Genomic DNA, 27,168 nt, shown 5'->3' with positions numbered 1-27,168 from the left:
TCCCTAGATCATGTTCTATCATGTTTGGGGGGATGGGATTTAATCTGTTTGGTAACATGTAACATATGTGATGGACAAAAGATCCATTGAACTGGGAATACAGGACATATTTTCATAGTTTTTATAGCTATTTTTTCCTAAAGGAAGTTCATAGGAGGGAAGGTTACAGGAAAGTGGTTTAAGCGTTCACTTACTATTAACCCATTCAAACTGTAATCAAATTGCCTGCCCCAGAATATTCCTTGGGCTTTTTATCTTTTGTTGAATTTCTTCTGTTGACTTGAGTGTGCTTATTTTTTCACCTCTACAAGTTCTTGGAAGATTCATATAAATTGCATTTTCTCATGACTTTACAGACTAATCTGTACCTTCCTTAAACTTATCTTTTATTGTCTTACTACTGACTTTTATCACATTTGATACTTAATTTTTTTTTTATTTGTGCATGCCTCTTTCCTGTACCTACATTATATGATTTTTGCATTCTCTAGCATTCTTCTTACCTGAATACTAAATTATTTATGGTTTTGACTCAGTTTTTACTTATTAGGTTCATTATTTTCTTTTTAGAAATGACATCCAAATGTAAATGGGAAATTTAAGATAGGAAATAGAAATTAAGTGCAAGGTAGAATGTTATGAAATGATTTTTTACATTTCTAAAACAAAAAAGCACCTAAGAAATAATGCCCTCATAAACATAAAACCAATGATTTGGCCAAAATAATGGATGTCATATGTATATAACAATAGACTTACACATTTTACTCATCAAGTCCTATGTTGTTAGCTTTCTGAAAGTATGTTCTATTTGTGAATTATGAATGACCAATTCATGAAATACAATTTATAGTGAGAAGCGTAAAATATTAGTTCCGTGCAGCCCATTTCTACTTCAGTTCAGACGATACGAGTTATTATCTAATTTAAAGTTAGCCTTAGGAATAACATTTGAAAACTCCGTAGGATCACTTCTCGGCATTCATAGTCTTTGAGAAAAACATAAGAAATCCAGACAAAATGACTTACCTTCCTTTTTTGTTAGATTATCATCATCTCAGTGCTTATGATGTTTGAATTTTATCATCATTTTAAAAGCATTTGTTAAACGCCAAATAATTCATTTTGTATGCCAGACCTTGTCAGTGGCTGGATAGAAGTTTTCTCACAAAACATTGGTAATTTGGGGGCTGTTTCTAACTTCAGATCCTATGGAGGGACTGGTCAGTGCTTTATGTGCACACATAAAGTTTTGCATACAATTTCAGAGGTTTCTTGGACACAACACTGTCTCCCTCTTCCAAAGCCTACCCATAAAGTTCATGGCTTTCAGGTTAAAAACTCCTGCTGGAGTTTGCGTTAGTTCTCCAGGACTTAGCAGTAGACGAACTATGGTTATTAAGTCTTCTGGATCACTTGTTTTGCTTTTAAAAGAACTCTATTTACCATCACTATAATGGTTTTTGGTTTTGTGTTTTTTTTCTTGAGGTGGAAGATGGTACGAAAGGCTTTATTTTCACCTCCTTTCAACTGTGATTCTTGGGAGCTTACAGTGTCACCTTGGTGATGCTGAAATTTGGCCGCAGCAACACATGCTGCCAACAGCTGTAGCATGATTTTGTTTATGGTCCACCAGCATTATAGGCCTGGTGCTACCGTTTCTTTTCTGAGAAAATATAAAAATGTGCAGCATTCTCTCGAAAGACGTGAGAGATCTTGAAAGTATTTGCCACCAGTGCAACCTAGTAAAAAAAGAAAGATGGCAGCTGAGACTGGTAATTGTGTGTGACTTCAGTGTCCCAGTGAAAGATGACTTACCATTGCCCAAGTTTGGGGCTCCGGGTGTGATTAGAAAGAAGTTCTTTAAGAGCTTTTCATGTAGTGCTGTATTCCAGCCTGAATGGAAATCATAGTATTCAAGGAATAGTATCGTGTTTCCCTGAAAATAAGACCTAACCGGAAAATAAGCCTTAGCATGATTTTTCAGGATGACATCCCCTGAACATAAGTCCTAATGCATCTTTTGGAGCAAGCCTTAATATAGGACCTGGTCTTAATTTCGGGGAAACACGGTATGTCTTGTTGAAATATATGTGTAGTGGTCATGTATGCAAACTGATAAATGGGCAATTACTGATGAAATTCTTGGTGACTGGCAATTTGACCTCTTCCTTGCTGTATATAGTGTAGAAGAGTTTATTTTTAAAACTGGTTTAAGTTTTAAAATATATTGTTTCTTATCTCCTACAGTGTGCTTTAAAAGAAAAGTATGTAATCTACAACTAAATCTGATTCAAGATCTGAGCTCTAAAATGGTTCCTTATGTGTGTGTTATATTAAAAGGACTTTAAAACGGTCTTGAGTTTTTAAAAAATAATTCTGCGCAGTGCAATTATCTATCTCATTTTATTTTGTACCAAAACAGAAATATAATGAATATGCTTACATCTTGCTTTTCGTTTATTTCCGAAGGATTACTAGACTCTTGTCAGTCTAGTTAGATTCAGCAGTATGTTGGTGTACATTATTTATGAGAAATATTTCTTGCCAAAATAAGAGGAATATTTATGTCTATTATAAGCCAAATGTGGATCTTTTACAGTCACTGGTTTTGCAAAACAGCAAAGATAAAAATAAAACAAACAACAAAAATAACTTTCCTTCATCCCCCATTCCCTCAGGAGAGAAAAGGCTCTGGCATTCAGACACAGATAGCTTATTGTGTTCGTTTGTTTCTTTTGTCACGTTACAGCATTGAAGCTGGGTCCCGAATCCTTCAAGTTTGATGGCGCATTAGAGGCCGTAGCGGTCCGGCAGGCTGAGAAGTATTACATCCTGCGTCCAGAAGTCATTGAAACCTACTGGTACCTGTGGCGGTTCACTCACGACCCGCGATACAGGCAGTGGGGCTGGGAAGCAGCACTGGTAAATAAACCAGTTTTTCATTTTATGTGCGAGAATGTTAAATCAGGCCCTCCTGTAGTGTCATGTTTCCTCATCTGTGTTCTCATGTTCAGTAACTATAGGGTTACTTCCATTGATCTGACGGAACACGTAAGTTTCGTAGGAACAGAAGTAAACCTTGGAATCCAGTTTAGTTCTCTATTGGGACTATTTTCCTACTCGTATGCACTCATTATTATTGAATAGCAATAGAGGCTCCTTTAAAGGCAGTTTTCCACTATGATTATGCAATTTCTATGCTATTAATGCTGACGCTCCAAAACAAAATTACTGTAAATCTGCCCAGATTCACAGTCTGAGCAGATTCCCCCCTATTCATTTTAGCCTGTGTTCCAAGTAACTCCGTAGTGGATTGCTGTAAGAACAATCAGTGACTTGGTAAAATTTTTCTAGAGTGAAGGACAAATACGTGTATTTGAAATGAGGAATTTTTAATGATTAGTAAGTAAAGAAAGCAAGTTGTTTACTCTTAAAATACCTTTCAGAAAACCCCAGGGCTATTAGTACCTGGGGAGGAAGAAAATCATTAGTCTTTTCATGAAAGCAGAGCTTATTCCTGGGAGTGAGGGAGTGTTTTATTCTCTGAGAGACACTAATTGTGATAAATAGTACTAATTATGGTGAATATTCATATGCAAATTATTTGACTGAAGCTTGCAGTCTAGACAGAACGAAGGAATTCTAGGTGAGACACGTAGTGTTAGTAAGCCCAGACAAGAATGTTCAGGATCTGTTGTAGGGCGGAATGGAGAGCCTTCTGTGTAAAAAGAAGGTTTCACAGTGCTAACCGGCGGGAGGGAAGTTTGAAGTCATTGGGTGGCCTTATATACCGGTGAAGGGCTGTCTGCTTTCCTCAGTGCCTCAGGACTAGCAGACACTCACACACACACTCACTCACTTCTCTCAGTTACCACGTAAGGGTTTCTCACGTGGGGAAAGACAGCCCTTTGCCTGGCATCTAAAAGGCCCGTCAGATCTTCTTTCTCCTCACCATCTTCTACGCACCAAAGCTCCCCAGCTTTAAGAATCCATCATAGGATTTTCAAATTGGAAGGAACTACTAAAGATGGTATAGTGGGGAGTAACCAAACAAAAGGGTTGATTGTGATCTGCAGCCTGGTGGGTTTTGGAGCCCATTGCAATAATCAGGGAATAACACGGTCAAGATTTGAACCAAGGCACAGACACTCACGTGTCCTTTGTCATTCACACGTCTCTAGGTAGCCCTTACAGAGTGTAACTATAAGAGAATATGAATGGGGAAAGAAGTGGTTACATAGAACAGGAACAGGTGCAGCATGTATTGCTGCTGCTTTTCCCAGGCCACCTGGCTCCAGAACTGGGAACCCAGCTGTTAGGAAACTGTGCAGGAGGGTCCTGCCGCCGCTGAGTAGAGGGCCAGGCTGTTGTCACCGTGGCTGGGGAGCAGGAACCACACTTCTGTTGGTAGCAGTGGCTTCCTAATGCTTATGTAAATCAAGCAATATTTTATAGAGACGGAATAGGTGAAGCAATCCTGCAATGAATCTGACTTGAGTGTCCACTAATATTTAATAGTTTTAATTTAGAGGGATAGGGGAAATAAACCTGAATCATGTGAGGCAGGAGGGTGAGGAGTGGTGGCAGAAACATTGAAACATTATAGGATAATGTTGAAACATTATAGGATAATTGATCCTTTTCCTAAGGCCCCTCCCCCCCGCCCCCCCCCACGCACCTGCTTAAAGGTTGGCTCTACTCCTAGCTGTTAAAAAGAGGTTTGACAAGCTCAAAATTGAACCTGTCCAAATTTGAATTATGAGTTAGAATTTTGCTTCTATATAGCCTGTATGAATACAGACAAATTCAAAGTATAAAGAACAAGAATGGAAATAATTATGCTTTAAATTCAGATTTCAAACATATGCGTGAAGAGAAAAGGGGTAGGTTGGAGACGAAAGAGGAGGATTCACATCATAAATAGAATTTGCTTTCTTGCCCACCACTGTCCTTCCTGTTGGGTGTGAAGAAAGTAAAGGGAAAACAGGCTGAGGCAGAGCAGTAGTATCTCATGTCTTCTGGAGTTTCAGCCAATCCAAACTCGAGTATATTATGCAGGAAAAACTAACTCTAAATGGCTTGATGGTTGGTCATGCCTCCCTGCTCCTTCTCAGTGTTCCTAAACTGCTTCGCCAGTTCTGTGGCAGGAGAGACACGAGGTCATTGGAAAGAACACGGTGCTTCAAAACTTGTGTATCCAAATTATGTTTAAAATATTTAGATAGAGAAAAGTGCTAAGCCCTTTGGTAAAAAGACTTGAAAACCCAGCCATAATCAAAATGGAACTGTATAAAAAAGAACAGTTTGATTAAATAAACACTTTCAGTGTTAATTAGCTTTTCACTAGGAAGGAGGAAGACCGGAAGAGGAAAAAAAGCAGCAAGACCAGCAACAATAGTCCCCATATCTTCGTTCCAGAGTGTTGTAGGGTTGGTTCCAAGAGAAAGAGAAGAAAGGACTGTGTGTGCTTTCAACTTCTCATGCGGGGCTTAACTCAGGAGTGGGACATACCTGTATAGGCAGGACATTAGGTTGCTTTGAAGTAAAAGCAGGGTTTCGAATAGATCCCATTTGATTTGGTGTATTTTATTTAGACGTGTTCAAAGATGCAAAGAGAGGTAAATTAAGGATTTTAGCTCCCACTCGGCCAGTAGAGCTCAGCAGTTAATAATAAGGTAGAGTTACTCTTTGCCTCAGTTTTTCCATCTGAAAAGTGGAGCTATTAAGACAGCCTCCTAGGGTTGTTGGAAATTTCAATGTTAATGTTTGTAAAGCTCTTAGAAGAGCTTTCAGCACATAGTCAATACTTCATAACTGTTGGCTCTTCATAGTGTAATTACTGTGGTAGATGTGTGGGGCGGGCGCTTCCTGCCAGTTGGTACCACCTGTAACGCCTGACTCGGGATGATGATAATCCAGTGTCTGTCACTTAGTAGGTTTGCAGTAAATATCATCTCATCGCTGTTACTATGGAGAGCTCCTAAGTAATACTTTTTCAGTATGTTTTGGGTTATTGTTTCTCCTTAGAAGCAATAAAATTGCATTTCAAAGTTTTAATTCACAGTGGCCTCCCTCTTCATTTGTCAGAATTAATGAGGCTTTATTGTGCTATACTGGTCTCTAATTCAGTGTGAATAGTTTAAATTTGACTCCTAAGTTAGGAAAATGTAAGGTGTCTTTAAAAAAATTAAAGAGTTTTGAAGAGGGGGAAACTCCACAGGAAAGAGGACACCTCAGTTAATTTTTCCAGTGTGAGAATATTTCCATTTGATGATAAATCTTATTCTTTAGCTGCCATTCCCTGTGAACTTTTGACTGTGGTGCCTGAACTTGAAATTCTGTGGGATTGATTCTTCTGTCTGATCCCTTTCACAGGCTATTGAAAAGTATTGTCGCGTCAGCGGTGGGTTTTCTGGGGTGAAGGATGTGTACTCTTCTACTCCGACACACGACGATGTACAGCAGAGCTTCTTTCTCGCTGAAACATTAAAGTACGTAGATGCCTTTTTTAAACTTTGTATCGTGGGCTGCTTTTGCTGTGTGGTCCGTACATGATGCATTGTGACTACGTAATATGTTACACTAAATTTTAGTACAAATATCTTTTTATGTACTTGGGTCTTAAATTTTTAGCTCATCTCAAGAAGAATGACTTAGACTATGAGGTAAATATTTTGTGAAATGAAGAGGTTTCTTACCTTTATTTTGTCCTTAGCTCTTTAGCGTGCATTAGAATCACCTGAGAGACCTTCTGAAAAACAGGTAACTGGGCCATACCAACAGAGTGTCTCATTCAGTGGGTCTCGGGTGCAACCTGAGACTTTGCATTTCTGACAAACTCCCAGGTGGTGCTGGTGGTGTTCTGGAAACACCCCTGAACTCCCTGCTCTAACTAATGAAATCTGTTAGGAATAAGCGTGGAGTTTTGATGGCACTAGAGGGTATAGGACCACAGCCACCCATCCTTCCAATGAAGTTTCCCATAAAGATATACATAAAGGAAACAATGGAGAAAAAAAAAGGCACCCGTATTACACTCAGAACTCTCGGCAGAGCTCTCACTAAACTAACTGGAAGAAGGCAGAGACCTTAAATATGTCCACTTCCCTAAAGACTACAAAGGAAATATCTCTTGATGCCATCTCTTAAATTTCATATTTCTATCTGTACCTGAATGCCTCATAAACTATTACTTCATTTGTTCAAAAATATGTGTATTTTCAGGCATTGTTCAGGTTACTTAGGGATATATGGCAGACACAAAGGACAAAATTTCCTACTCAAAGTTTTCATGCTAGTGTACTTCTCGCTTACAGTTGGTATATCACAATTGAAATTTGTATGTCTCAAACTAAGTTTCTGATTCTAAATGGCCGTCTTATTCCAGTTTTTCTTTTATTATCCCTTGTATTCTTATTATTTTCCCATTTTTTCAGCTTGTGCATTATTTTTTCACCTAATATGTCACTAAGTCTTTATGATTCTTGTTGCATTGTTTCTTTATTTTGCTCCTCTTCATATCTACAGTTGACCCTAACCCATACCCTGACTACTGCTGAGATGATTTAGAATATCTGCATGGTGGTCGGTTCCCTACCTCTAGTCATTCCTTGTCTTGATTTACCCTGTGAGAGAGTTGAAAGAGCACTGGTCTGGAAAGTAAAGCCATGGAGCTTTAGTTATACACTGGTTAGAACCTAGCTGAATGAGCATGTCAAAATAAAATTTCCTCACTTTCAGTTATTACATCTGTAAACTGGAATTTGACCCAAATTATGTAATACATCTTCTTTCATTTTTTAAGACCAGAAAAATTGTACAAATAGTATAGGAGTATTTGTGTATCCTTCACCAAGTGTTAATTTTTGCCACATTCCCTCCCCCCCGTTGTATATGTTTGTACACACACACACACACACACACACACACGCAGTTTTATTATTTATCTATTAATATTTAAAAACCTTGTTTTTAATTCAAAGCAACCTAATATCCTGCTTTTGCAGGTCACACTCCAGAGTTAAGCCATGCGTGAGAAGTTGAAAGCACATGTGGTTCTTTCTTCTTTTGCTCAGTGGAACTCTGCCACACTCTTTAATTTGAAAGTTGCCAGATTTCTGATACTTACACAACAGTTTTCAAGAAAAGAGCATAATCCTACATAATCACAAAACAGTTATCAAACTTGGGAAACTTAGCATTCATACAATTGTTTAATATGTAATCCATTTTTACATTTCTCAATTATTCTAATAATATACTTTATAACTATGTTTTTAACCACCAAAGGAATATGTGTTGCATTTGGTTGTCATATCTCTTTAGTCCCATTTAACTAGGCCAAAGTTTCCCTACTTTAGTTTTTTTATGACATTGACACAAGTATTTAAGCCAGTTGCTTTGAAGAATGTCCCTCAATTATATATTTATGACTGTCTTTTTATGATTGGATTTAGTTTAAAATTTTTGGCATAAATATTATACAGATGATGTGTTCTCATTGCATTCTTTGAAGAGGCACATGATAACAGTTTAGCCCATGGTTGGTGATTTTAAGTTTGATCATCAGGTTAGATTTGATTATACGATCATATAAAGAATCTTTTAAAATAATTAATAAGTGATCGATAGAGTGATAACTTCGAGACTGTGAATATCCTTTTCCCAACAGTCTTTCCACCCAGTGTTATTAGCATCTTGCCTGAATCAGATATTACTATAGTGGTAAAATGCTAATTGAAGCCTCTTTTAGTCTTAAAAAGAAATTACTTTGATTTTCATATACCATTTTCTTTGTCACTTTCCTCCTGCTCAAAAGCTACAGTGGTTCATTCCTCTCTGCCTTCATTTGTCATTTATTTTAGTTAAATATTCTAATCTAAAACCAAGCTAATCTATATTTATATATATAAACATATATACGTATGCATATATAGATATACGGGAGTGCCAAAGAAATGTATACAAGCGGACACTTTGGTCAGTGTTACTCGTGCAGTAAGTAGTTCACCGTAATCAGAAGTGTCTGGACGCTGATGGGAACCGCTTTGAGCAGCTCTTGCAATTGCAGAAGTCAAACATCACTTGTATTCATCTTTTGTTATCAGTATATATTGAGTATTAACAATTAATATGTTTTTTTCCTTTCTTAAAATGTGTATACACTTTTTTGGCACCCTCTGTATATATGTACACATGAAATTTGTTTTTTTGCATTTCACTATTTCATGTTACTGGCCCCTCTCTTTCTAAATTCAGTTCAGATCTCATCTCTTGCAGATTGGCTTGCATGACTAATTCTTAAATGCCTCATCAATACAGATGTTGAGCACTTTATCACATGGGATAGGGCTGCAAACGTGTGGCTCTGCTGCCTTTTCCCTCCCAGTAATATATGGACTATCACCAGTGGACCGTGGTGCTTTTCTTGCCAGATTCAGGCACAATTCTTCCTGTTACATTTATATGTACGCAATTGCTATAATACTCACTTTCAGAAAAGCTCATATATATTTGGATCAGCAAAAGTGGAAAACACCAAACCAGCAGAGTCTCATAGGTAATTAAAACAAAACCTAGACTAGGAAATTATCACAGGTGAGGACTGCATTCGACACTGAGCTTCCTGGCAGCTAAAGCAAAAAGGCAGCTTCCTGCTCGGTGTCATTTTTATCTTCTTAAGAGAACATATTACTTTAACAGATGAAACAGGAATTTTCCCTACTGCTAAATTATCAGATGACTTAATTTGATAGTTCATTTAAAAAAAGGTGAACCATATGAAATTGAAATTTTTTAAAGTAAATTTCAAAAAAACCATATGAAATTTTTTTAAAGTAAAAAAAAAATTGAGTGCTGGCCATTTCATACAGTTCAACCTAATACATAATGACACAATAAATACCTTCAAACATCGATGTTACAGAAGATGCAAAAACGCTGTCAATGTTAAACTTCCTCTTTGTAAAAACTGATGGCATGATACTGAAATGCAATTGATTCAAGACATTTCTGTGAAGACTGATGTAGGTTTATATTTTTCTTAGTAAGATAGTGCTTAAAACGCTACAGAGGAATGAAGAGTAGTCTGACTCCATAGATTTTTCTCAAATATCAATTAATTTAAATAGGCTTTTGTGAGAAGCTGAGTAACTTAATTTTAGATTGTGTATTCTATCAAATAGTTGAAATTTATTGTGAATTCATTGAAAGGTAACTGTCCATGTGCTTTAGCTACTCAAAAAGGTGAACATGACACTGAGCAGAATGCTTCCTTCTTGCTTTAGCTTATTTTTTAAATTATAAAACTATGCGGATATGGCAAAATGAATTAAATAGTATGGACAAGAAAAAATCAAAACTAAGTTTCTCTGTACCCTACGTCTGGTCTCACTTCCCAGAGACAGTTATTATTAAACAGTTCTTGATGTATCCTTTTAGAAATGTTCTGGGTTTATAATGTACATAGCCTTTTAACAGCCTTTTATTTGTTAGAAGTTAGAAGGGCAGAGGTTCTCCGACTGGAGCGTAATCACCTGGAAAACGAGCACAGATGGCTGGCCTCCGCCAGCAGAGTTTCTCATCAGTAGGTCGGAAGTAGGATCTGCGTGTTGGTAACAAGTTCCCAGGTGATGCTGCTGGTCTGGAGGGTCACGCCGGGAACCACTGATTCCTGTGACTCAGGGAGCCCTCTGTGGAAGCAAATAGAGAGTAAGGGATTCATGAGTACCCAGAAGGTCAGGTGGGCACGTCATTGTTTCACTGCGAGATTATGTAGCCCCGTCTCCTCGGAGGGTAGCCTGAGGGACCAGAACACGGTCTCCACATTGTTTAATCCCTTTTAGGACCTATCACAGTGTCACGGTGTGATCCAAATATTAGACACTAGAGAACACACACATAGAGTGAATTTCACTTGTACTATTTAATATAAACATTTTTTTTCAATTTCAAAACTGGACATTGAAATATGCTTGCCAATTTTTTTTTTTGCGACAGTAGAGGGAGCTACAACCCAAATTGTTCTTATGTAGCAATAGCAAATAATATGGGTATTTTTTCTCCATCCTTTTCCATTAATCTTTAGTTTTTAACTTTAAAAGTCAGTGTTACTGAAGTATTTTAAGTTTATTGTATTTTGGCGCATATCAATATATAATCCTGAGTAACTTCCGTCCTAGTCTTGCAATGAGTTCCAGCCAAACGCATAGCTGCTTTCTGTCACTGTAGGTTACCTGTTCTAGAATTTCACGTAATTGGGATCATGCAATATGTACTTATTTTTTGTCATTTTTCCAACATAGTATTATATAGATTAATCAGTGTGGTTACATGTGTCAGTAGTTCATTCTTTTCCATCAGTAAGCAGTATTCTGTTGTGTGGATATACTACATTTTGTTTATACATTCATTTTTTTATTGGTTCATTAGTCATATGCTTTTGAAAGGAATCAGGGGAAAAATGGGATTATGTTTGTATCTTGCTCTTAATTATTTCTTTGTAGGAATTTTTAAATTCTTTCCTTAAAGGTAACTAATATTATCTAATTTGCTGTTATCAACTACATAATTGTTATCGAATTATTTGAAATAATTATTGTGGAATCTAAAGAACAAAATAAATGAACAAGACTCATAGATACAGAGAACAAACTGATGGTTGCCAGATGGGAGGGGGGTTGGAGGGCTGGGTAGAAAAGTGAAGGGATTATGAAGTACAAATTGGCGAAATAGTTACAAGTTACGAAATAGTCACAGGGATGTAAAGAACAGCATAGGGAATATAGTCAGTAATAATGTAATAACTATGTATGGTGCCAGGTGGGTACTAGACCTATCAGGGGGATTACTTTGTAAATTATATAAAAGCACTATGCTGTACCCCTAAAAGTATACAATGTTGAATGTCAACTATAATTGAAAAACAGAAATAAAAAGTTTTTGAAGAAAATCAATCTGTGAACTGAAAAACAAAAACCATATATAATCACCTCAGTAGACACAGAAAAATCATTTGACAAAATCCAACATTCATTCTGATAAAACTCTAAGCAAACTAGGAATAGAAAGGACCTTCCTCAACTTGATAAAGGGCATCTATGAAAAACATACAGCTAAGCATTATACCAAAAAACTGAATGTATTGCCTTTATCCAAAGGAAAAATAATACTTCTGTGTCTTCATTACAGCTTTGAGAAAGGCACATAAGCAAACCTCCCACAGTGACAGGGAGACTGGGGTGCTGTCTTCCCCCATGTTTACATTTCAAAGACATGCTCCTTGGCCTTGAAGAAAAACAGTCCTGGATTGGACAACTGGCAGGAGGTTTATTTGGCTTTTAAATAGATACACATACAAATCAAAGGTACAATTGCAAGTTTTTTCAAGGCAGTGATCTAAGAAAATGGAAAGAAGGGTTAAGGTCTTTTAGCAGCAAGAAAATTTTCATATTTTTCCATTAACCTTCACAAAACAGGGAGCTCCGACAATGTTTCACTGCTGACTTAAGCAACCTTTGTTACCAGCTACCTGTGGTCTGTTTGTTATATGAGATAACCCCAACTGTGTGTGCAGTTTAGGTATCCTGTGTCCTGTAGGCAAAGTCATCCTGACTTATTTGACCCCTGAAGGCAGAGGGGTCCGTGAATTCCCTTTAGCTCCCGTATATCTCAGAAGAAAACCTACCCCATGGCAGATAGCGGAAATGCCAGCCTTTAGTCCGTCTTTAAAAAGTGCATGTGTCTTTCGCATTTGAATCCATAATATGCCCATGTTTATTCCATTATTTTTTCTCCCCACTCCTTCTTCATCCTTCCATTCATCCTTTCTGGGGTATTTCCCCACAAAACACCTTTAAGATTTGATGAAAGACGTGGGGAAGGGCAGAGGGCAGATCTTTTGGAGAGATTAATAATTGTGTGCCTTAAGGCATCATCTAATTCCCTTCAATATAGTTTGATTTTTAACCAGTGTGTTCCAAAGACATTATTTAAACAGTCGAAGCACAAATGAAATGGAAGTTTTAAGTAAGTTATTTTTCAAACAGTCTCATGAGTTCCTTGTAGTCCTGAATGCAGTCCTTTTTAGAGTTGTCACATCCCTCCATAATACACGTGAGATTGCCATTGATGGTTGTGAACAGTCATCAAGGCTTGTTTCATAAATTAACGTAAAGGATTACGGAAGGGCACATGAACTTGGTAGTTGGTTCTTTTAGCCTCCATTTCTCTATAGACACTTAAATGTTTCTTCTCAGATTTGGTTGACCTTTCTTTCTGAAAAACTTCTCGATTCGGTTAACACCAATATTTATGTTCATCACATCTGGCACCACCATCTCCTCTGAGTGTTTTGTCTTTACATAAGAGACAGATGAAAGAGATGTATGTGAACAGCATTTAAAAATAGCTCTAAAAAGCAAGCAGGACATCCAATAAAACTGAAGTACTTAAGCATCTTTTTCTTTCTTTATTATTATTATTATTATTATTATTACTGTGTTAGAAAAGGAAGACTAAAAGAGTAAATTAATTCCCATAGAGTTATACTAGGGGTTGGAAGATGTAGATTTCTTAGCTGCATTTGGATATGATACCTTAAAGTTTTGGTCAGTCTGATTCCATCTGGGTACATTTATTTTGCAAACTGACTAAAATTATAAGTGTCTTTACTACTAAAGGTAATGTGAACATTTTAAGAAACTGCTTCAAGACCATAATATGCATGAATGAAAAATGCAGATGTTTAGAAGTAGACTGGCAAAGTCAAGTATGGTATAGGTTTAGAATTTATCAGTCAGGAGCCAGGGCCCAAATCTAGCAAATAGCACTTGGGTGCATTCCATGTCCATCTTACAAAAGGACAAGATGTGTCTATACTGGCTTCCAAAGTGCTTGTACCATTTTGCATAACCAGCAACAAGGGACAAGAATTCTGCTTTCTCCACTTCCTTCCCAACGCTGGTGGTTTTTATGTATTTATTTTTTATAGTTGCCATCCTGACAGGTGTGAGGGGACATTTCGCTGTGGCTGTCATTTGCATTTTCCTGATGATTAATGTGATGTTGACCATCTTTTCATATACCTCTTGGCCATTTTTATATCTTTTTTTCTTTCTTTGAGAAACACCTATTCCAGTCCGTTGCTCATTTTCAATTGAGTTACTTGAGTTTTGCTATTGTGTAGTAGGATTTCCTTGTCTGTTTTGAAAATTAATCTGGTTTTATTTTGGGCTCCTATAACAGGGTAGTCTAGACTGGGTGGCTTATAAATAACAGACATTTATTTCTCACAGTTCTGGAAATCCAAGATAAGGGTCACACAATAGTCTAGTTTTGGTGACAGCCGTCTTCTGGGTTACGTACTGCCAACTTCTCATTGGATCCTCATGGCAAATCCAGAGAGGTTAAGCCTCCTTTTAAACGTTCTACCTAACAGGCTTTTGTCAATGCCATTTGTCATCTCTTATCTCTAACCTTGAACTATAGTTTTTAAAAAAAATCTTTATTAGAATAAAACATATCTCGTATGAGAACTAATTTAGATTGTAGATGTTTCTCAACTTCACAGCAAAGATCATTCTCCAATTGTTCCATTTTTAAAATCCAGGTTAAAAACCTTACGTTTAAATCAGTAACAGAGCCTCACGCCCTTGACATCCTTTTCTGAATGTGTAATCCAAAGTGAAAAAGAGTTGTTAGCTGCACTGCTTTTCCAACACTGATTTGTTAGGAATTTTTAAAAGTCTAGTGTCAGCCCATACTCTCTAGGGGGCCGACTCTCCCAGAAGCGGTCAGCCTTGCTCCAAAACCCCAGGACCAAGCAGTGGTGCTTAAGGGTCCAGGGCTGTCCTAGAGGGCAGGATGAAAGCTGTATTCGTTTCCTAGGGCTGCTGTAACAAATCACCACAAACTCGGTGGCATAACAGAAATTTATGCTCAGTATGGAGGCCAGAGGTCTGAAATCAGTACCCTTTGAAGGCGTTCCTTGGCTTGTGACTGCATAGCTTCAGTCTTTGCCTGTCTTCACGTGACCTTCTTCCCTGTGTGTCTCTGGGTCCAGATCCCCCTCTTTTCTCTTGTAAAGATACAAGTCGTTGGATTCAGGGCCCACCCTAGGTCCAGCATGATTACCTCTGCAAAGACTATTTCCAGGGAAGATCACATTCTAACTCCAAGTGGAAATGAGTTGGGGTGAGGCACTATTCAGCTCCCTAAAGTAGCATTCATAGTTAATTAAGATCCTGTCTTTAAAATGATGGCTTTAATACAATAATATCATTTTTTGTTATCTAAAACCTTCACAGTCATTATCTTACTGATTTTTATGACATTTATGTTGACCTGAGGGACTTCCGTAACACCTCCCATGGAAAGGACTCATTTTTCAGGAAATTCGTGCATTTTCTCTCCCACGAAGTGATGAGATGAGAGAGAGCCTGGTCCATTAGTCCATATTTAACCAGGGCACATGAAGAGACATGGAATCACATAGAATAAACCTCTCCTGGACATTTTTGTGCCCAGACACCACGAGCTAGTACAGTAAGGAGAACTAGCGGACAGAAGAGACTCTTGCTGTATCCAACCGAGTCTGTCTTTTTAGTTCTAGTGTCTCGGCTGCACGCCCGTGAGTAAATCAGGGTCAAGCAGGTCTCATGGTCTAGGAGTGAGATTGGAATCCCTGGTGCCCTGTATTCCAGCTTTCCCAGTTATTAATGTAAAGTTGACACGCAGTTCCCATTTACCTCCATGCCGTGTGTTTTTACTCTCCTCCAGACCTATAACAGTAATCAGAGAAGACATCAATGTGCCTATTTTTTAAATAAATAAATTTTAGATAAACTATTGTAAAGGAATTCCTCCCTGGAGCCTCGTAAGGCCCAGCTAGTTGTTGCTAAGATCAAGGGTCAGAACCTAGATTTCCTGACTCGGTAACTTAGTTTTCTATTTTCACGCTCATGACCCACTAAGAGAATTCAGATTGGAACTTGCCCAGCATTCTAGGTAAGCAGCTTTGCGTGTGTTAAATCTATCATTTTTAATTTCTAAGTGACCACTGTGGCTTGCAGTGCTCGTGGAAAGGTCAGGAATTCTTGCCTCCTTTTAAACACTGCTATTTACCTACGAAGAGAGACTCATAATTATTTAATCTCCTATAAGTCCATGTTTCTGAAACTTTTATTTAACAGTTTGCAGTACCTGTAAAAACTACTGATGTATTAGGAGTGTGTAAAAGTCCTTGGTATGCCCGAATAATGTACTTTATTTTCTTCAATGTTTATTTATAAATGCAAATTAATTTCTAGTTATACTGTGTAAGCTGCCAAAACATATGATTGATATGTTATTTTTAAAAGTGTGTCTGAAAAATGATGAAGTATTTTGTCTTATACCATTTTATAGCCTTGTTTTATGTGTGTCAGACAGGTGTGTGGGATTTGTTTTTTAACTATGTTATTTCAGAGGTCTCGTCGTGCAGCTGACTGAATTTGTGCACTATTCTGGAACATGCTGTCCTTGTGTTTTAGATTATTTGAGTGACTGAGGCTCGTCCTCTGATGGGTTTTTCATCAAAGCTGCTCACAACAGGTGTCGGTGTCCTCTGCCATTATAACTGAGATCACCTGATCTTCCCATTGAATGCTAATTGAACCTCATTTCTCTTCCTTTTATTCTCAGGTATTTGTATCTGCTGTTCTCCGGCGATGACCTTTTACCTTTAGACCACTGGGTGTTTAATACAGAGGCTCATCCTCTGCCTGTGTTGCATTTAGCCAACACCACACTTTCAGGAAATCCTGCTGTTCGATGAAAGCAGCTCCGGAAAGACCATTCTCACCTGTGTTTTGTTTACATGGACCACTACAGAAGTTAGTCTGGAGAGGGGACTTTTGGAACCTGGACCTCTGAAGTCCACATGGCAGGGCGGAACATGACTCCCAGAAGACTTGTCCACTTGTACATATCTCAGCTTTGAAATAATTCCATTTTGTACCTGACCAAAACATACTCGAGTATGTGTCGGACAGAGACCTGCTGTGCTGTGATTCTTAAGGAGGGGGTCACAGAGAAATTCTGCTCATTGCTACGATACCGTGTTTAGAGTCCTGGAATCTGGACGCTCGACTCCCTAAGAATAAGCCAGGAATGGGGGGCATGTCGCAGGAGTGAGAGGTGGCCTTTGGAACCAGTTTATATTTGTTTCCTCCCAAAGGGGAGCAGCTTTCAAGTCCGATATTTACGCATTGTTTATCCCGTTTTTCGGCGTTTTTAATAATGGAATGAACTAAAATAATAGGGACAAAAAAGAACGGTAGAACTGCACCGGCAGCGAGACTTGGAAAAGAAACAGAAGCACCTCTCCCTGTCTGAGCTTTCACGTTCCCCATGCGGTGGTCAGACCGGCAGCCATTTCAAATCCCAGTCTATTCCATTGCAACTTTTTGGTTAAATTTAGTTTTCTCTGGGGGCAAGATCTCACAAAGAATGTTCTTCAAGTCTTTGTGTTCATTTGGATGATTGAAACTGCTGTTTTGTCATAACCGCTACTTAGGAGCCTGGCTTTGGGATGTTGTGCATGTGGTCCAGTCTAGTGTTGGTAGCATGGCAGAAAGCGGGGAAAACGCTGCAGTTTGTCACCTTGAAATGTGTTCTGAGAGAAAGCCTTGGTTTTGTTGGCAGGAGATGATTTTCCCAGACCAGCAAATCTACCAAGTAAATTTTATCCATTTTAACCTCATTATAAACGTAGTAGAATCCCGCAACTTACAACTCTATTTATGTGGCTTGGCCAAATTCACTATACTATTATGCAACTCTGAATTTACCTTGATGAGTCAAATTGCTTTTACAACTTATTAAATCAAAGACAAAATACAGCGAAACTTCCTGAAATAGGCTATCTGAAATGGAGACAGGAGATCCTTTATTTATTATCTCATCAGATTAGTGAGCTTTTCACCAATATTTTATGTAAGAAAATAAATTCAACTTTTATTTTCTCTAAGGATAGTTATAGAAATCCAAAGAGTTAATCAAAATAGCTTCAAAATAATTTTTAGTGATAAAAGTGTGTTGTAATTAATCGTATTACACAAAATTTGGAATATAGCTAAGGGATTTTCTCTTAGCTTCAGTAGATTTTGCAGAAAGAACTTAAATTTTATCAAGAACTATATTATAAGATAAATATCTAACACTTAATAAATCTTCTGTCCCTTGAATTTATGTCACAGTGCAAGACACTTTTTCTTCTTTACATTTAATACAAACAGCTTCCACTGAGACTAAAAGTTGGGAGTAGTATAATTAGGCTAATATTTACTCTGAATTTGAAGCTTTCCTGAAACGTCTGTGCAAGAAGCCCACCTTGGAATTCTGAAGGCTTATTCCCTTACTTTGATAGCTTTTCTTTTTAAACTTTTATGAGCATGCAGTAGGTTTACATTGGGAACAGATTTAATAAATTAATGTAATTTATTGCTTTCCAAGGGGGATCATCATATGCCACAACTAGTCAGACAGAGCTTACAGTGCGGCCCATCGTCAGTATTGATAGCCACCCCGAAACTTCCCCATATTCATAGAAGACGGGGGTGTGGAGCCAGTTGCATTATTTAATTCTTTAAGAGAGTTACGTTTTAGCACATATTTTGAAATTGTAATATCTTCTACTACTTGAACAATTAAAATTTTTAAAGGAGAAGGGTAGATGACCATAGCTTCAGAAGAGAAAGGGAAAGTATTTGGTTCTCAGAAAAAGTGAAGAGCTCGAGCTGGCAAGGACCCAGAGCCGCTGTGTAGATGGCGACGAAGCCTCCCTCGCTTTGTTTAGGAAATGCAGAGTAAAGGGGCCTGCTTGGTTCCCGGGAGCTTCTCAAGGAGTGAGAAGACAGAAGCCCCACTCCTGAGTGCTCTGTCGCTTTCTCAGATGACTGGAGCTTGCGAGGAGGGAGACATGGACGAGCAGGACCAGTTCCGGAACAAGTAAAGACTGACAGGGACAGTGGGCAGGTCTTCACCACCCACCCACGTGCCTGCCTGTGATGATGAGAAGACTAGAGCTTAGAACAATGCTTCCATTTTTTCCTTCTGAATACCAAAGGCGATTAAAGTCATCTACAAATGACTTGCCAGTGTCATGTTTTATTTTTGTTACAGATTTTTTACATGATTTTCTCCAAGATCAGTCCTTAATGCCATATTCTGCTTAGTTTCCAAGAGTATTCTTTACTTTCTTCTGTGCTCTACAGTTCTTTGCATATTGTAGACCTTATTACTCAGGTTAAATAACTCATTACATTTATAAGACCTTCTGCAAAGAGCCTAAATATGCTCCTTTCTAGGTGTCTCCTCGAAGAGCTGACACCTTGCTTTGTGCCTTTGGCACAAATGTGCAAAATAGATAGATCAGTTGGTACATAAAAGAAAAGAAATAGAGATGTCGAATGCTCCTATACCTTTCTACACTTCTCTTTAACAGTTTTAGGATCACACCTTTTTGTTCAAACCAGTATAAAGTTAAAGCCAAGAGAATGTGGCCCTAACGAAAAAGAAGCCCCAGTGCAGGAAAATAAATCCCGTCCGAGTGTTCTTACTCTCTGGTGGGTTTATGCTGTTCTGTGTCTCTGACACCAGCTTATTCCTATCTTTTGAGATGTTTATATATAAAAGTAACACCCGGGTTATCAAAGGAATGTATTCCTTTTGTGGAATATTGACCATGATTTTCTATGATGTCATCTAGGGCAGCCCTGGGCTTCACTTGGTAAATTTTAACCTAGCTGTTTGAAATATTGGTCATCTTTTCACCTCCATTGCCAAAGTCTCTGTCAACAAGCGTGTTGATAAAAGATTGTGCTTGCCACTCTCGTTATGCAACTTCTCCTTACCTGGATTTCTTTGAATGAGTGCATGAGTGAATGAGAGAATGAGCGAACAAGCATGGAGTACCCACTATGTGCCATGCACTGTGCAAGGCACTTTCAAGCATTCGAGCATTTTGTGATTCCAGTGGCATTTCTGTGTAAGAGTAGTTCATACCATTTTAAATATTTTCCAGTATGAATCATCTTACAAAATCCTTCATTTTTGTTATTTCATTTAAATTAAAAAGAAAGTGTTTATAATATATTTTAAGCATTGTGTTACTGTATAATACTAATAGCTATCATTGTAGTTCATAACTAAAGTCTCTTGGAAAATGTCAACGACATACTTGACTTCTGATGCAACTGACTAAAATATTTAGAAATAAATAAGAACATTCTTCTTTTGCTCTATCACTTTAGTTACATAATTAAAAATTAATGTTGTATAGAAATGTTGGTGATTTTATATTCAAAAAATTTTGTCCCATAATTCATGGGTAACACTTGGCAGTTGTAAATTGTCTTTGCTTTACTGTGGGTCTCCTAGTGGTCCCATGCTACTAAATATAAAGAAAAATATACTAAAATATTTCTACGTTCCACATAACAGTTCCTAGTAATCATATTCTTGCTTTTCTTTTAGGTCTCCTTACCCTCAAATTGTCTAACTCGTGTTATCACTTTTTACATAGATATCTACATAAGTAGTTCTAGACAGATTTTTAATACTGTCTGTGACCATTAATTAACAATTATGAACTGGTTTTGGCCACACAAATTCTACACAGAATATTTGAGTAACCAAATCTGATATTTTAACGGCCTTATTCTGGTCAAGAACATGGGCCATGGTGATTTTCTGTTACTTCAGCTTGTTTTGATTATGACGGAGATGTTCTTTTTGATCTTTAGTGGCTCGGCAAGCTTTTCTCTGAAGATCCAGTTAATAAATATTTCAGGCTTTATGAGCCATACAGCCTCTATCTCTGCTCCTCAGTTCTGCCATAGAAACGTGAAAGCAGGTATAGACAACATGGAAATGAAGGAGCTTGGCTGTGTTCCAAAAACAAGGAGGGCGGGACTTGCCCACAGGTCATGGTGGTTAACCCTTGATCCCAGGTTTAATTTGTGTAAGACCCTGTAGTCTTTGATCTACATCTTATCTCTGTGTTTGAGTTACATAGTTGATTTTTAAAGCAAAAAGATGTATGTACGGTTGGTTGTATGTAATTGTAACCTAAAGCTATATATTTTGTTGTCTTGAAAATAGATGCACTCCTCTGGACTCTGTTCAGGTTTCAAGATGATGAAACTATTAAGAAAGAGGCACGTTTCTTTTGTTCTTGGGGTATGCTGTCAGCCAGTATCCTTGCCTTGTCATTCAATGCCACAATTCCAGAGTCCCCATGTAAAATAAAGCGTTTCTGTGGTGTCAAAATGGTAATTCTAAGTTCTGCCTGCTCATTGACCTTTGGACCAGGACTCTGGATTGCTGGAGCAGAAATTCCTCCACTTGAGTACTCGATGACAAGAATACGATGGAATTTCTGACCTTTGTGCTGCAGAAACCAATCTGTTGAAAAATTTTAAGCTGCAGAAAATGGGTTATGTGCCTCATTTACTATCTGGAATCCGCTATCCCTTTTTTAGGCTGTAAAAAAGGTATTGCTCCTGTTACCTCTAGAACTGCCTAAATCTGAGGACTGTGGAGAAAAGATGTATCCAGAAGGACAGTTCCCCTTCTTCTTGCATAACTCGCCTCAAATCCTTTACAAGTCAACCTTACACTTCCACTGTTTAACCAGTAATCCATTTTAAACTCTGAGCCCAGCAGAACTCATGAAATTACACAACACCATATGACTAGCAGATACATTGCAATGCACCAATCACCCTGAAACATAATAGGTTTTTTCACTCGAAGTTTGTCAAATATTTCACTATTTGGGGGAATTGAGGGGAGGCTTGTATTCAGAGTGACAAGGGGAGCCCACACACATTATAAATGAGCTGCCTTTCTAGGTCCGACATACTCTACAGCTCGGTGTGAAAGTAGGTGAGAATACAAACACACGAACCCACACGCATGCGTGTTCATGTGCAGAGGATTTGAAACTGCAAATGTCTTACAGCTCTGAGGACTACAGAATTCTGCAGATTGCATACCAGAAAACTCCATGGAGATAAGCTCAGCTCTTTCCTGGGGAAAGTGATTTTTCAGAAAATCTAGAAAGGGGCTTTCGTTGGATTAATTTTTAAAAGTATCCCCGGTTTTAATTCCTGGATTTGGAAGTTGAAATGCCATTGCTCACTGGTCTCAAATTCACTGACAGAATTTTTGGGGTAAGTGTAACTTCTTAAATCGGTATCCACTGGCTGCTCCTGAACCAATCCTGGTCATCTCTATATGTAATTTTTATAAATTAAAGGTAATATTGTATATTAAAGATCAAATAAAGATGTTCTTCAAGTGAACAGGCTTCGTTTAACCTTCATTTGTACCCACTGACATCACAGCTCAGTCTTCTTCCTATTTACAGAACAAGTTTGTTCCAGCAAATGGTAGTCTTCAGTCTCCCACATTCAGACTTATTTCTTTCGGGTGGGCCAATCTTCATGTTCTTTGATATTACAGAAAGATGAAGAGCTTGTTTATAGGGTAATTTTTATTCCATCTGCTTTTAAGAAAACAAACTGTAGAGCTATGTAACAATCTTATAGTATTACTGTGCCTCTTATCTCTAAGACCTCGTGTAGCCCAACCTCTGAGATTGTCGAGCTTAAAAATACCTTAATCACAAAATATCGTTCTGTCACATTAAAATCTGACCCGATCCTGCTTAAGGGATTCTTGGGCAAAGATAGGCCTGACAAGTTTGAGGAATAGGATCAGCTAGATGATAGATGGTTAAAACCCTGTACCCACAGAGCATCGAATAAGGTAGTGGTGAAACCTGAAATAACAGCCAGTGTACGTCTTTGAGGTCTAATTCTTCCTGGGACAGTGGATTGCAACTTAAATCAAAATTTTAAACTAGGAAATTTTACATTGCGGATGTATCAAATTAATTGTGGACTTTCCTTTTCAGAGGCAACTAAAACGGGGCCAGATGAAAGAATAAGGATCCCTGAGTAACTACAATAAAATTCGGGCCTCTTTCTGTCTGCCAGACACCTTAAATTTTTACATTATTTCATTGGGTTACAAAAGACTTGTAACATGCAGATAGCATTCACGTTAAGAGGATGGGTTCATCATAGAAACATAGTAGATTGGCAGTTGCCAAGGGGTGGGGGTTAGAGGGAAATGGGGAGGTGTTGGGGAAATGGGGAGGTATTGGTCAAATGGTATGAACTCCCATATATATAAATTCTGGGTACAACATGATGACCGTAGTCAATAATATTGTAGACTTGAAAGTCGCTAAGAGAATAGATCTTAAATGTTCTCACCACACGCGCAAAGTACTATCTGAGGTGGCAGATGTGTTAACTAATTTTTTTGTCGTAATCATTGCATAATATGTCTATCAAATATACACCTTAAATTTACACCACGTTTTGCCAATTGTATCTTAAAATCTTTTTTAAATTATTAGTTCAGATGTTGAGAGACAGTATCTTGTTGGCTAACCTAACACAATTTTTTTTAATGTTTTTCTGTGATAAAATATAGTTTGCTATTTTAGCCATTTTAAGTATACAGTCCAGTGGCAATAATTAACAATGCTGTGCAACCATCACCGCTATTTCCAACACTTTTGCATCATTCCAAACAATCTCTGTAACCATTAAGCAATAATTCCGCATCCTCCCTGGCCCCGAAGAAAATCTGAACTTTTTAACCCCAAGATAATCTCAATTTTCTTGCCTTTAGAAAGGGGATACTATAGGATTTTTAGGAGAATTAAAAGAGAAAAATCCGTGTACCTGGCCTGAGATAAGCTCACAACTTTAGTTACTGTTTTTCATTATTTTCATTAGTACATGGGAGTAATCATTCCTAAAGGAATAGAAAGAAATTAATAAAGGGGAAGGGCAATTCGAACAGGACAGAAAGAGCCAAGAAAACCAGTTCTTCCTCATTTTATACAGAAGGAAAGTGAAACCAAAAGAGGGTAAATGAAAGCACAAGATGTTCTTTAAGGCTATGTTCCAGTTTTTCATTCATGGTTCTATGAAATAAACTCATACAGTTTTGTTAATAAAAAAGTTTAATGACAGCCAAATGTAGGCATAATATATATGAAACAAGCAGTTTAAGAACTATAGAAGTCACTTTTGTTAAAGCATACACAGCAAAAAATAGGCACTAAAAGTTATCTTTGGTAAGGATATGAAAATGAATGTTGTACTATTTGCTGATTTAACTTTAAAAAATTAACAGCTTTATTGAGGTACGATTTACATAAAATAAAACTTTCCCACTGTAAGTGGGAATTTCAGTGATCTTTAGTAAGCTTATGGAGTTGTACAGCCTTCCCACAATCCACAAAGGTCTTCATGTTCCCTTTTAGTCAATTCCCATTCTTGCCCAGCTGCAGGACAACCACTCATCTGCTTTTGGCTTTTATAGATTTGCCTTTTCTGGACATTTCATAGAAATGGCATCATACGATTGTGGGACTTCCGTAACCTAGTGCGATGTTTTCAGGTGTTCTGCTGTAGCAAGTATTAAAAGTTCGTTCGTTTTTATGGCTGAAAATATTTCATTGTATGCATATACCATGTTTTGTTTACCCATTCACCAATTGATAGACATTTGGATTGTTTCCACTTTGGAGCTATTGTGAATAAGCTGTTATAAACATTTGCATACAAGCCTATGTGTGGACACATGTTTTTATAGTTTTGGGGTATGCACGGTACTTAGGAGTGAGTTGCTGGGTGATATGGTCAAGTTATAATATGCATTTAACTTTTAAAGAAGTTACCATCTTGTCTTCCAAAGGGACTGTTTTTACATTCCCACCAGCAATGTACAAGGATGAGAGTACCAGTTTTTTCAAATCCCTACCAACACTTGTCTGTCTTTTCTACAGCCATTCCAGTCTGTGTAAATTTATGTCTCACTGTGCTTTTAATTTGTATTTCCCTAGTGACTAATGATGTTGAGCACCTGTGCGATTAGCCATGCACAAATCTTTGGTAAAATGTCTATTCAAATATTTTGCCCATTTGAAAAATTGGATTGTCTTATTGAGTTGGATGACTTTCTTACATATTCTGTATTTATTTTCTCTAAGATTTTGATTTGTCTTTTCATTTTTAATGATGTATTTTGAAATGGAAAATATTTTCATTTTGATAATGTGCAATGTATCAATTTTTTTTATGGATTGTCCTTTTGTGCCTAAACCAAAGTCAAAAAAAAAAAAAAGAATACTTTTAGACCTATGTTTTCTTCTAAAAGTTTTATAGTTTTACCTCTCCCATTTAGGTCTCCGATCCATCTTGAGTTCATTTTTAATGTACAGTCAGGATCTGAAGTCCGCTTCCACATGTGGGTCTCTACCCCAGTACTAATGATTGAAAAGCTTCTCTGTCTCCTATTGAATTGCTTTGGCACCTTTGTGAAATATCAGTTGATCTTAAATGTAAGGTTTTATTTCTGGATTCTTAATTTCGTTCCATCCATCTGTGTCTTTCCTTATACCAATATCACACTGTGTTGATTACTGTAGCTTTAAAGCAGCGGTTCTCAACCAAGGGGTGATTTTGCCCTACCTCACCCAGGAGACACTTGACAACGTCTGAGGACATTTTTGATTGGGGAGTGGGGGTGCGGGTGCTACTGGCATCTGGTGGGTGGAGGTCGGGGACAGAGACAGTTTTGACTGCTTTTTTTCCTGAAAACAGGTCACTCCCCTGTTTCCTTGTTTATCTTGTACTTTTTTTTAAATTATTGAAAACTGGACATTTGAGGTCATATATTATTGTGGCAACTCTAGATTCTGCTCTGATCTCCTCCACCCGGGAAGGTGGTAGGTTGTTGCTGCTGCCATTTAAAAAAAAAATTTTTTTTTGATTGTTTGGTGATTTCCTTGGACTAATTTTATGGAGATTGTCTTTCCCGTGATATATGGCCATGGCTGTCTCCTTGCTCAGTTTTGTAGTTTTACAGTCTCATTTACATTTTTAAATCTGGCTTCCTAGGAGTCACTCCTGGGTCAGCATAGGTTAGGGGGTCAGCCAGTGGTTTGTCAGAGGTGTAGTCAGACTTTAGCCAGGAAGGGCCTTCCATTGTTGGCCAGTGGATCTGTGTGTAGGTTAGGGAACGCATAGCACACTCAGGGTTCTGGCAGGTTACAAGGCTTCTGCGGCTTTTACTTTATCCTGGGCCCTCACATGTGTTTTCTGCCTGAATCCAGGGCCTCACGTTCAGCTCGGGCTCTCTCTGGTCTCCCCTGAATGTGTACTCTGCCTTGCTCTTACGTGCAGCCTTCCAAACCAGGGCTATGCAACAAGGTTACACCATGGGTGTCTTATTCCATGGATCTGTCTCCTCGTTCAATTTCTGGCCAGTCTGCCAATCTGGTGCTCTTCCAACTGGAATGGAATTGTCAGGCTGGCCATAGTCACAGTTGCTATTCATCTGCCACTAAGATTTCTTCTGTTTCCAACAGCGCCTGGGGAATGGAGTTTTCTTATGCTTCACTCCAAAAGAAGTCATCCCCGCCCGGCTTGTCCGGCCCTGAGAGAACTGCCGAGGTGATGGAGCTGTAAGGGAACGAGACTAGCCATGGGCTGAAACGCCATAGACACGCCGTTCTTACCCCAAGGGTCAGTCATTTTTCTTGAATAACTGCGTCTTGATTTGTTGTATGCCTTTGCTCAATTTCTAGGACGTTTCTCCATTTTATTCCTTTTGGGGGAAAGGATTTGCTCCTTGTTCTGCCATTTGTCATTCCAGGAATAAATTATTGATATATATATGTGTGTGTATGTATATATATATATATACATATATATATATATATATACACACATATATACATATTAAATACCTCTGCAAATTTTAGTCTTCTTAAAGCTTTACTCTTTCCGCCTGAAATGTCTTTACTTCTCTCAAAATCCTACTCATCATTTGTGTCCACACGCAATGAAACTTATAGAACCTTCCCTGAGTTCCCTAAGTTTGAGTGTTTTCTACCACATGTGTTCATCACTCCTGCTCTGGGCTCTCTCACAATGTATCACATTTATTTGCGGACACACCTTTACCGTCCTCTACTCGATTGTCAGCTGCTTAAAGAACATAGTATCCGAGTCACCTTTTTAGTCCACTTAACAG

The 27,168-nt window shown here is 38.0% G+C and overlaps 1 protein-coding gene across 1 annotated transcript in view; it reads left to right on the top strand.

Moving 5' to 3' along the window:
- MAN1A2 (mannosidase alpha class 1A member 2) overlaps nucleotides 1–21,312 on the top strand; it is a 114,069-nt gene extending 92,757 nt beyond the window's left edge. Inside the window, exons 11-13 of the mRNA XM_081024799.1 lie at nucleotides 2,753–2,925; nucleotides 6,379–6,494; nucleotides 16,684–21,312. Coding sequence (XP_080880925.1) covers nucleotides 2,753–2,925; nucleotides 6,379–6,494; nucleotides 16,684–16,816 — 422 coding nt within the window. The 3' untranslated portion in view covers nucleotides 16,817–21,312. The remainder of the gene's footprint in view (nucleotides 1–2,752; nucleotides 2,926–6,378; nucleotides 6,495–16,683) is intronic.
- Nucleotides 21,313–27,168: the final 5,856 nt, after the last annotated feature.

The sequence above is a fragment of the Rhinolophus hipposideros genome (assembly GCF_964194185.1).
Source record: "Rhinolophus hipposideros genome assembly, chromosome: 19".
NCBI lineage: Eukaryota > Metazoa > Chordata > Mammalia > Chiroptera > Rhinolophidae > Rhinolophus > Rhinolophus hipposideros.
Note: the sequence above shows the minus strand (reverse complement) of the source record. Positions and strands in the feature narration are given on the sequence as shown.